We start from the raw sequence: 12471 nt of genomic DNA, 5'->3' as shown, positions 1-12471 counted from the left end.
AAAAGCCACACGTGCGGACTATGTGACAGTTGTCATGCTCTGAAGACACATGTGGAATTATACACCCTTTTCACAATGGTCAAATTTGTTCATTGTGGAACTTGTCGGGTTTCGGGACACCGCGGAACTATTGTAAGCAAACCCCAGTGGTATTAATTGTGCAGTCATAAATTTGTCAAAACTTCGACCCTTGACCTCTAACCCCGAAATCCCCAGGGATTGCTTGCTTGCTCGGGTTGCAAAACAACTTTGAAATCGGAGCCGTGCAGTAATATTATTTTAGGCAACACGCAGCAACTCGGTTATATACCATTGCCTGGAAGTTTAGTGCTGGAACACAACACTCTGCTTGTGAAATACAATATCTGATCTATCTTCACCCCGCAATGCAACATTATCATATTTCTGCCCCTTTCGTCACGCCTGGAGGCGTATTTGCGATAACAATAATTGTCTTAATTCAAGCGAGAAATTTGCTTTTGGAAGATATGATAAGAGTGTCGTCTGTTTTCATCACTATATATTTGATCATCCCTTGTGCAGCTGTAACCTGTGTAGCATTGTTATCTCCTAGGATGTGAGAGTCAAACTCCGCCTTGTTCTAATCAGTGTTATAGCATACACAGTGGAACCCCCCTCCCCCTCATTTAAGATTCTCAATTAAAGATTCCCTCCCTTTTAAGACTCTCTTTTCGCAGGTTTTCTGTTTGTGTTTGTGTTTGTTTGCTTAACGCCCAGCCGACCACGTAGGGCCATATCAGGGCGGTGCTGCTTTGACATATAACGTGCGCCACACACAAGACAGAAGTCGCAGCACAGGCTTCATGTCTCACCCAGTCACATTATTCTGACACCGGACCAACCAGTCCTAGCACTAACCCCATAATGCCAGACGCCAGGCGGAGCAGCCACTAGATTGCCAATTTTAAAGTCTTAGGTATGACCCGGCCGGGGTTCGAACCCACGACCTCCCGATCACGGGGCGGACGCCTTACCACTAGGCCAACCGTGCCGGTGGGGTTTTCTGTTCATAACCTATGTACTTTTACCTCCATTCTAAGACTTCCTCCTTTATAAGACCTTACTTTCTCAGAATTGTCTATGTCTTAAACCGAGAGGGGATCCACTGTATTATTCTTCAGCACTGGATGCCACTATCAGAAACTGAACTGACCCTGACAACACAACTTGTCACGTCATTTCTTTGTGTGCCGCATCAAAGCGACTTCTTTTTTTTGACCACACAGCTAATCAATGGCATGAAATGATCCTTCGCTGAAACGGATCCGAGTGCACACATGTTTATACACTTGAGATGGCAAAGCTGTTGAATAACGTTTTGGGTCGGACTTACACAAAAGCTGGTCATTTATACAATCATGTTGTTGTAAGTGAGGAGGGGGGGGGGGGGGGAGGGGGAGCGTGAAAGGGGTTGGGGATTGGTGGTGTGGTATGTGAAGTAATTGATCAAGTCTGTGTAATAACTAAATGTAGATTTAGTAGTATCCTGGAGCCAAATAGCAATGACAACAAAACAACTCCCTCAACTTTTTCCCCCCAAAGCACCGTCTCGTTCATTATCACGTAGAGTTTGGATTCAGTTTCATGAGTTTGATGTAACTGAGATCTCAACACTTACACGTATTTTTGCTTGTGTGTCAAAGGTCTTGTTATTTTCTTTTGCTTCTATCCACGGTAACATTTCAGTAAATTTTGCTGAAAAACAAACAAACAAACAAACAAACAAACAAACAAACAAACAAACAAACAAACAAACAAACAAACAAAACAAATAAAACAAACAAAAACAAACAAAACAAAACACAGAATTTGGTGAATGAAAGCTTAACTGAGTGACCGAGGTGTTACAAACAATCTATTAAAGTGCAGGAACAGGGCGTCAAACAGACAGGTGTTTGCACAACAAAAGACAATTTTAGTATGACAAATGGCACAGGGACATGAAGAAGAATGTCAAACAGGGGACTTTTTTAAATATCAGATTGCCTTAAAGTGTTAAGTCGTCCCTGGGCTTTGCAAAGACTGAGCAAAACCACATACACACGTTCACTGCTGCGTCAATATTTTCGACTGTGAATTCTTGCAATCTTCCGCGGAATTTACTCGAGTTATGTTCAGATGAAAAGCAATAAAAACCATATTCCCATGACCTGACATCGAGGATAATATGACGAGGGTATTATCGTGTCAAACCCAGCAAACAATACCGCAGAGAGCATAAATATGCGTCGAGAGAAATAAATTGTCCAATAATACAATGATTGCCGCGTTTACAAGAATGCTTTTTGCAACCTTACACGAAGGCAGTGCAGGTGTATGATATGACTAATAAACTATGTCCTGTTCTGGTGGGTTTTATTTCGGGAGATTGTCCCATAATCCCTCTGCGGACATTAAGGGAGGTCTTATTGTCACCTGCGCGGGTCGCGTTTCTTTATTTGTGATGCCGTACGAAATGCACACGAGGGGAGACGGTTTGGAGTATGATCATTTGATAGAGATATATGTCACCCGATCGGGGTGGTTCACAATATATTTGACTTAAGCGGGTGTTTTGCGGGACTGATGCAATGGGAATAAAGTAAGGTACAACAATATTAGTATATTATTTTTGTTTGTGTTGAACATAATTTTAGTGGTATCTTGTCATATACCACGAATGTAGGAAAATGAAAGAGAAAATTATATGTAAAATTATATATATAAATATATATAGCTATTCTGATGGACACGTGGGGGAATTCGGGGGCTGTGATTGGATGGTCTCTTCCGATCATCAAAGCATAATGCTACGGAAGTCGGTCATTTTTGCCAATATCCAAAAGCATAATTATTGGCAATAACAAAGACGCATGGTTCCGGTTTATCCATCTGTACCACACGATGTTTCACTGATCGACAACAGCATACATACACTGACAACTTGAAATTCTTCTCGGGAATGTTTTTCAGCTTTACAAATGTCGATAGCATACCCTTTTCTGCTAACTTCCCGATGAAACAGGACTAAACCTATTATTTTCTGTCCCTAAACACCACAAAATTCCCAAAGTCGAAAGATGTAGTACAAACAGGGGAGTAAAACGGAACAGCCGTTTTCAGTGTGCCTGTGAGCTTAGTTCACAGTTGGCGACTGACACAAATTAACTTTCGCATTCGGCTTTTCTTATCTCGTAACTCCACACTAAATACCCCACTTCCCCTCTGAAGTATTGATGTACAACCCATGGCACTAACATTCATGTAGTCGTTTATAACTGAGGTTGAAAAATTCGCTTCATGACGAGACAAGTATAAATGCCATTCACCCAAATTGAAAACGTCGCGGCCGTCTGCTCGCTTTGTACGGATTAGCTGTTCTCTTTTCCTCCCCTTGTTGCATCCTAGTTCTTCAGTTGTTTCTAGTTTTCCGTTGATGTTGTGTTTTGGTCTTCTTCATAAGTAGTCTTGTTCAAAATTAAAACAAGTCGCGTAAGGCGAAAATACAACATTTAGTCAAGTAGCTGTCGAACTCACAGAATGAAACTGAACGCAATGCAACGCAGCAAGACCGTATACTCGTAGCATCGTCAGTCCACCGCTCATGGCAAAGGCAGTGAAATTGACAAGAAGAGCGGGGAAGTAGTTGCGCTGAGAAGGATAGCACGCTTTTCTGTACCTCTCTTCGTTTTAACTTTCTGAGCGTGTTTTCAATCCAAACATATCATATCTATATGTTTTTGGAATCAGGAACCGACAAGGAATAAGATGAAAGTGTTTTTAAATTGATTTCGAAAATTTAATTTTGATCATAATTTTTATATTTTTAATTTTCAGAGCTTGTTTTTAATCCAAATATAACATATTTATATGTTTTTGGAATCAGAAAATGATGCAGAATAAGATGAACGTAAATTTGGATCGTTTTATAAAAAAAATATTTTTTTTTACAATTTTCAGATTTTTAATGACCAAAGTCATTAATTAATTTTTTAGGCCACCAAGCTGAAATGCAATACCGAAGTCCGGGCTTCGTCGGAGATTACTTGACCAAAATTTCAACCAAGTTCGTTGAAAAATGAGAGCGTGACAGTGCCGCCTCAACTTTCACGAAAAGCCGGATATGACGTCATCAAAGACATTTATCAAAAAAAATGAAAAAAACGTCTGAGGATATCATACCCAGGAACTCTCATATCAAATTTCATAAAGATCGGTCCAGTAGTTTAGTCTGAATCGCTCTACACACACACACAGACAGACAGACAGACAGACACATACACCACGACCCTCGTCTCGATTCCCCCCTCTATGTTAAAACATTTAGTCAAAACTCAAACTTCTTTTTGTTGTATACGAATGAACTAATAAAAAGCTGTTTAACAGCTGTGTTGTCAAATCGAGGTTTTTTTCCAAAGTCAGTGTGGCGCCTGCGCAAAACTAAAGCGCATAAGAAACGGCGTCTGCTATCAAAACCTGAGATCAACGCATCGACGCAAAAACTGTCATTTGGTAAGTTTGGAACAACAAATAAAGGTCAGAACAGCTATATAATCGCTATTGTATTTTCAGCGTAGCAATAGGATCCGATATTTAGACTCGAACAAGTATAATGCGACTCGTCTTCGACTCGTCGGCAAAAAAAAATAAAAAAAAATAAAAAATCCCTGCGCTTAGAACTGTACCCACGGAATACGCGCGATATAAGCCTCATATTGATTGATTGATTGATATACTTGTCTCGTCTAAATATCGGACCCTATTGCTACACTGAAAACACAATAGCTGTTAATATCATATATACGCTGTGGTTGTAGTCAAATATCAAACTCACGATGCTAGGATAACTGTGCCTGACAAGGATATGTATAGGACGTGTTTTTCATGTACTTCGGTCTCTTCCGGCTGTATACGTATATATGCCTGTGTGCCCCGCCCCCCACCACGCTCCCTCCGGCTTCATCTCTCTCTCTCTCTCTCTCTCTCTCTCTCTCTCTCTCTCTCTCTCTCTCTCTCTCTCTCTCTCTTTTTCGCTCTTTCTCTCTCATACCCAAATGCCTTTTTATCTGCACGTGCGCGCAAGCAGACGCACTAACTTTTTTTAAATTTGACACAGACAGACAGACAGACAGACAGACAGACAGACAGACAGACAGACAGACAGCCAGACAGCCAGACAAACATCCACTCAGCCAGCAAGCCAGCCAGCCAGCTGGTCCTTTTTACATTTAGTCAAGTTTTGACAAAAATGTTTTAACATAGAGGGGGAATCGAGACGAGGGTCGTGGTGTATGTGTGTGTGTGTATGTGTGTGTGTGTGTGTGTGTGTGTGTGTGTGTGTGTGTGTGTGTGTGTGTGTGTGTGTGTGTGTGTGTGTGTGTGTGTAGAGCGATTCAGAGTAAACTACTGGACCGATCTTTATGACATTTTACATGATGGTTCCAGGGTATGATATACCCAGATGCGTTTTTTCATTTTTTTGATAAATGTCTTTGATGACGTCATATCCGGTTTTTGTAAAAGTTGAGGCGGCACTGTCACACCCTCATTTTTCAATAAAATTGATTGACATTTTGGCCAAGCAATCTTTGACAAAGGCCGGACTTTAGTATTGCATTTCAGCTTGGAGGTTTAACAATTAATTGATGACTTTGGTCATTAAAAATCTGAAAATTGTAATTAAAATTATTTTCTTATAAAACGATCCAAAATTACGTTCATTTTATTCTTCATCATGTTCTGATTCAAGAAACATATAAATGTGTTATATTCGGATTAAAAACAAGCTCTGAAAATTAAAAATATAAAAATTATGATTAAAATTAAATTTTTGAAATGGATTTAAAACCAATTTCATCTTATTCCTTGTCGGTTCCTGATTCTTCTTCTTCTTCTTCTTCTTCTTCTTGTCGATCACTCAGATGGAAACGCCGGTTCCCCGCGCAAATGTTGCCGTGCGCTGTAGGTCGTCCAGACTGCCATAGAGCTTCCCTTGCACCGTGGTCGCCTCCGCCCAGATCTGGCTCCTGAGGCCATCGTGTAGTGGGCAAGTCTGCAGCAGGTGTTTCGTTGACATGCTACCTGTTTGACAAGGGCACTGGTCTGACTGGCCAATTCTGAACTTGGTGAAAAGGTGGTGGTTCATTCGGTTGTGGCCTGTCCGCAGCCTCAATATGAGGACCTGCTCAGACCTTGTGAGCAGGTGAAAGGCGTCGTTTTTGTTGTTGTGTGGGTGCTGCTGCAACCACTTTTTGTGTTGCTTGGCCTTGATGATGGTCTTGGCTTCTTTGAAGGTGGTTGATCTGTCATTCTGGTCCTTCGTAGTGCCCTCCTTTGCCAGAGTATCTGCGGCTTCGTTGCCTAGTATGTTGCAGTGAGAGGGGACCCATTGCAGCACGACTGTGTGGGCTCTGCACAGGGAGGTCAAGGCGGATGACAGGTCATTCAGTTCTTTGTCTCTGGCAGTGTCTAAGGCCTGCAGGACTGACTTTGCGTCGCTGAAGAACACAACGTTGTTGGAGGAGAGTGGACTGTGCTCAATGTGGGCTGCACCTTTCTGGAGCGCTACTGCTTCAGCCTTGAAGTTGGTGGAGTAGAGGCCGGTAGCGAGGGAGATGTGTTCTTCTTCTCGACCTCCTGGGTACTTTATGTAGATTCCGGCACCACCACTTCTGACAGCCTGGTCGGCAGATCCGTCAGTGTATACATGAGTCCATTGGCGTTGGGGGTAGGTGTCGTGTTTTTCCTTTCGCCACTCTCAGTCGCAAAGGAGACACAACGAGTTGCGTAGGTTCTGTAGATTTATTAACAGCTGGAACAACGGTGACAATATCTCTCAGCACAGTATAAGAAAGAACAAGTGCAAGACTGGTAAAGAACAACAATACGTGTGCGCAGCCCTACTTATATAGTTAATGGACATACGAGAATATTCGGGAAACATCGACACTAATCTGGTTAGATCTACATAGTTCCGTCTGTCCGATGAGCGTCTACGCTTACGTCATGAGTGACTGCGCACTTAATCAAAGTAAGTTCCATAATGTTCTTTATTCCCCCCTCTGCTTCTTTACCTCTGTAAACTTGTAGGGGTAGTTATTTTTCGATAATGACCCAGCAACCAAACAAATAACGACCCAGCAACAGCCTGAATCCTCGATAGTGCAATGGGTTGAGAATTTGTTCTGTTTCGGTACTACTTTTTGCGACTGAAAAGTTCCGAACGCTCTAACGTACGAAGTATACATCTCTGGAGCAAACAATACAAACATACCGCATTTAAATTAACAACTACAGGCCTGACCACATGAATCTTCATATAAAATCCATGAGTTCGGTTGTTTTCTGAATCTAGATTTGCCGTGCTCAAACGTTCATCACAAGCAATTTCCCGCAAGGCAAGTAACTCATACTTTGTCTAGCGACAAGAGTAGTTCCCCTTCTTTTCACTCAGTTTCTTCGACAACAGACTGCAATCCGACGGTCAGTTTTCAACAATATTTCATTTAATAAACAGATCACACGCAACCAAATGCACACATCTCATCAATTTAAACAACATAAAGCGGTTTCATACACTATTTTCCCCAGAAAACTGAACTGCATACAGTTTTTAACGTTGGAACACGGTGCAAAAGTTCGTCTGCTAGTCCCATTTGACGAAAGAACATTATCCTACGCGATACCAAAACATATACAGAACACACAATATCTGCCTTTGCCGCCACAGCAGAATAACAGCATATCTGTGTACTTGATTTTAGTCCAAAATAGGAAAACTGACAAGAAGTGTTAACAGAATGGAATGATTTGCACAGAACTATACAACCGGGCATTAATCGATCGCCTGCGCAGGTTGACTGGTTGAGTGAATAGGATTCGATCAAACTTTCGCAAAAAACCTCCTCTTTTCTTTGAATAACTGAAGAAAGGAGGAATTAAGAGGTTACACACCTCGTCTCAGTGATTATAAAAAATAATGGTCTCAGTTCGCGGTCATGAAAAAGCTCGCTAAAGCTCGCATTTTTCATGATCCGCTAACTTCGACCATTATTTTTGATAATCACTGAGACTCGGCATGTTACCTCTACTTATCCTTCCATTCGATTCCAGTGGTATCTAGCGATCTCCACAACAGTAGGAGTTGTGGATGTGTTCAATGGTGAGAGACTTCAGTTCAGCACAGCTGTGGGAGTCTTGTTCCTGATTCTAAAAACATATAGATATGATATGTTTGGATTAAAAACACGCTCAAAAAGTTAAAACGAAGAGAGGTACAGAAAAGCGTGCAATGCAGCACAGCGAAACCACTAGCGCGCTAAACAGGCTCGTCAATTTCACTGCCTTTTGCACGAGCGGCGGACTACGGTCATTGTGAAAAAATGCAGTGCGTTCAGTTTCATTCTGTGAGTTCCACAGCTTGACTAAATGTAGTAATTTTGCCTTACGCGACTTGTTATTTATTATTGTATTTTGCTTACATTAATAAATGATTTCTCAACCTAATTGGAAGATATCCAACTCCCCCCTACCCCCCCCCCCCCCACCACTCCCCCTCCCCCACCCAATCCTCCCTCTCGCGTCCTCCACGCCATTCTTCGTTCATTTACTTTTTGCAGGGACTCGACAGAGCAAGAGGAGAAAGGGGTGTAATCATTGACATCACTTATCGTGGCCTATAAAACATTACATCGCACTCCTAACATCAGGCACCCCACGCACAATCTTTTTCCACCTTTTTTTTCCTTTCCCCAGCGAGGCAAATATTGACGGACAAACTGTGATAAGCGCATCATTCCCGGCCTAGGATTATCACGGTGTGACCTACACACCCAAACATTTCGTTCCCCGATCTTCTATTCTGGACGCGTGCGTGGAGCTCGCTTGCTGCAGGTGAAAAAACTGTTCGGTGTTACCTATTATTTGTGCATTCTTTTCAAGTTCTAGGTCTCTTCTTTCCTTCCTTTGTTTTTAAATTCTTCTCCCCCTCTCCCCCGTTTTCCGCCTAACCGCTTCGATTTGTGTTTTATTTATGATGTTGCGCCCCACTCCACTTCACTGCAGGGAGTCTCCAAAATTTCATTTTACTCATCTTTCGCTCCTCCTCCTCCCTCCTCCTCCTCCTCCTCTCCCTCCTCCCCCTCCTCCTCCTCCTCCTCTCCCTCCTCCCCCTCCTCCTCCTCTTCTTCCTCCTCTTCCTCCTCCTCCTCCTCCTCCTCCTCAGTAATAAACTTGCATCGGTCCCGCATTGCCATAACGGTTGAAGGGACGTTAAAAAACAACAACCGCAACAAACTCCTCCTCCTCGTCCTCTCCCTCTCCTCCTCCTCCTCCTCCTCTCCCTCCTCCTCCTCCCCTCCTCTTCCTCTTCCTCCTTTTCCACTTTTAATTCTCCTCCCTGATCCTCCGATTTCCCGTTTTGTGCCCAACTTCAATACCAAGCCTCTCTTCGTCAAACTCTGTCTCTGTCTTTTGCCTCGTATTCCTACTGTATACCTTTTCTCTTTGCATGCCCTCTCCTCCATCAAATTCTGTCATTGCAAACCCTGTTTCTTTCAAATTGTTTTCATTCGTCACCTCCCCCCTTCCATTGCTTCCCTCCCCAATCCTCGTCAAGTTCATGCAATCTTCATAGCTCCCCATCTCTCATCCCCCTCCCCCCCCCCCCCCCCCCCCCAACCCAACCCTCGCCTCCCCTCCCAAACCCCACGTCGCTCATCTTCCGCGGTGCGACGACCGCGCGCGGCGGAACACACCTGTCCCCCCTGTTACACCTGAACAAATTCAGGTAAGCGAGAATGGGGCGATTCTTGACAGGCCTGAGTTTGCTCACTGCATCGCATACAGACCCAAGGTTCCCGGACCCCCCGCGCTTAGTATACAGCGCCCGTCAAAAGCAGGGGGAGGTGCCAACGTGCTGTTATGGCCTTTATCGCCCGCTTGTGGAGAGATGGAATATAGATGCCGCTTTGCTGCGCTGTGGTGCCTTGTTGTATGCTTACCTTTACTATACTTACCTGTAGCTCTAGGCCTATGTTTAGGATGTCGTGGTGTCAAGGATTTGAATTACTCAAATTATGATGTGAAATTAAATAAAAGTATTAAATATTAAACACAATCAAACATTATAAACATCTATTCCCCCTACCCCTCTCTCTTCCTCCTTCTCCCCTTTTGCATCCCTTCCCCCATCCCCGTTCGACTCTTCAAATCTCCCCATATCCCTCCCTTGACTCCCCCTGGCAACCCCCACACTGTTCATCTTCCGTGCAAATTTGGGTGAATTAAAAATATCCTGTTATTAACCTGCTGGTGCTGAACTTGAGAATGATAATAATCTCTGTAGACCAGAATGTTTGTAGTTCAGTGTTATTATATACTGGAATGCGCGTCTCCATTTCAGTTTTTACTTCTTTTTTTTTAATAGTGTGATGTTGTTTGCGCTGAAAGCTAAAGATGAAGTGATTCAATCAATCTTGAAGCGTTCACTGAAAAGTACAAATCGATGCAATATTGATAATTAAAAACAAAAAAATATTTTGCAAACCGATGTCCAGCAGTTGACAAATAAGTGCATCGATTTAGCGACTAAACGTGTACAGTCATGCACTTAATTATAATTAATATGAACTCGAAAAAACGAGCAGTAGGCCTAAGTTTGACTTTTCTTCCTATACAGTCCATCGTTTGTCTTAAGTTGGTCTGAAAGCCGGTCAGCCATATTCAACACGGTTATTTAATAACTGAACAGAATTACAAATGTCAAGATTCGTTGATGTTCAAGAGTTATTTATGAAGGGTGTGTCCGTTTCAAGTTTAGCTCTGTTTTTCATCACTTATTTGCCAGTTTAACGAAACAGACCACAACTACAGTGTGACACACTAGATACAACATTTTCATTGCGTGTAAGCCAATGAGCAATACATAAAAGCCCCGACAACACTTTAATCTCAGTTTTAATCTTACAAACAGATGCGCTCCTCCCATCCTCAAAGAAGCGAAACTTGTTCTAACAAGGAGGTTCGTATCCTGTGCACAAAGACAAACTCATAAAAACAACCTCTGCATCTCTCTCCCCCTACTCCACTGTATTGGCTTCTAATGACAAGTTTGGCCCTAACTGTGTATTCCGGCCGCTTTGTAGATTGGCCCAACAAGATAGTCTATATATGAACATGAGTTTCACATCTGAGTCACTCATTTGCCTCGACCATAACTCATAAAGGGCGAGGTATGCAAAAACCGGTAGTGGATAATGTTCGAGTTTGCGGAATGTTTGCCACCAGCATTACTCTATCACCACCGTTTGTTTCCCTTTATGAAACGGGTGGTATTTCTCCCCGAAGATCAGGACCGGAAGGATTTGTCAAATTTCCGTCATTTATTCCATACGAGACTTCCGGTGACGTCACGGCCAAACAAGATGGTGGCGGCGTGAGTGACAGGCGCACGAAGGAGTTTGTGTAGCGGCGTGGCGGCGGAACTGAGGGGGAAGGAGCGGATATTTAGACAGAGCAACGGGCCCCATCTTCCGCTGTAATTACCGCTCGCAAATTGTGTTTACTTTTCACAAATCAGATAGTATGTATACGGGAAGATTCCTCCGCTTTCTGTTTCCTTTCCTCTCGGCCTATCTTCTTCCTAAACTTGGTTGCCCCCAGGCAGCAGTACGCCAGTAGACACCCCCCCCCCCCTCCTCCCTCCCCCCCTTCAGTTTCTCTGCAACGATTAGCGACAAAACACAAGTCGAGGTTTTTATTTTGCATCGCTCTGTTTTCACTTCGCCCCCGGAATAAAATAAAGCTGTTCTGTTTGGATGGTGGCGTTTGAAGTCGCATAGACACGGTCGGAAAGCATCACGAAATCTTTATCGCACTATTTCCCAGTTCTCTCTATCCAGTTTTTCTCGCTCTATCTCAAAGTATTTTGGGTGGGGTTCGTCGCCGCGAATTTTGCCTGTTTGTCAGTTGTCTTTATGACTCAGTCAGTAGCTGTTTGCTTTTTAGGCTGATGATTTTTTACGTAAACTGGCACATATTTACTCGGAAGCGCTCGGCTTCATTTCGCACAGAGTATGCATGTTTGGTTCGCGGCAACCGCTTTGAGATCGTGACTTATACCAGCCTGTGAAGTTGGATGGAATATTTTGTAACTGCAAACAAGCTTATTTTCGTAAGTCTCCTCGCGTCAGTGAAATAACGCTTTTTGATTTTTAAAGCTAATAAAACAATGCCATATAAAGTAAAGGTCAATGACTCGAATCATCTAAACGTTCTTGTTTATTACGCGTTTTTTTCATGTCATTTGTCAATCTTTTTTTTTTAGCTTTTCATCTCTTCAATCTCCACAATTCTTCGTCTTTTTCAGAGTAATTTTGCTTTTATCACATCATGAAGTTTGCCATTAATCTTCTTTTTTTTCATGTGATGTCAGTCATAAAGCATAACGGCTTTTTTTCAGCGCTTGAAACT

General features: G+C 42.8%; 1 protein-coding gene across 1 annotated transcript in view; it reads right to left on the bottom strand.

The window, feature by feature from the left end:
* Positions 1-9537, bottom strand: part of LOC138978994 (uncharacterized) — a 37671-nt gene extending 28134 nt beyond the window's left edge. Inside the window, exons 1-2 of the mRNA XM_070351841.1 lie at positions 9496-9537; positions 6398-6679 (exon numbers count right to left, since the gene is read on the bottom strand). Of these exons, the coding sequence (XP_070207942.1) occupies positions 6398-6679; positions 9496-9537 (324 nt within the window). The remainder of the gene's footprint in view (positions 1-6397; positions 6680-9495) is intronic.
* Between the last annotated feature and the right edge of the window lie 2934 nt (positions 9538-12471).

The sequence above is a fragment of the Littorina saxatilis genome, linkage group LG1 (assembly GCF_037325665.1).
Source record: "Littorina saxatilis isolate snail1 linkage group LG1, US_GU_Lsax_2.0, whole genome shotgun sequence".
In the NCBI taxonomy this organism is placed as follows: domain Eukaryota; kingdom Metazoa; phylum Mollusca; class Gastropoda; order Littorinimorpha; family Littorinidae; genus Littorina; species Littorina saxatilis.
The sequence above is the reverse complement of the archived record's forward strand: the minus strand, read 5'-3'. Positions and strand labels throughout refer to the sequence as shown.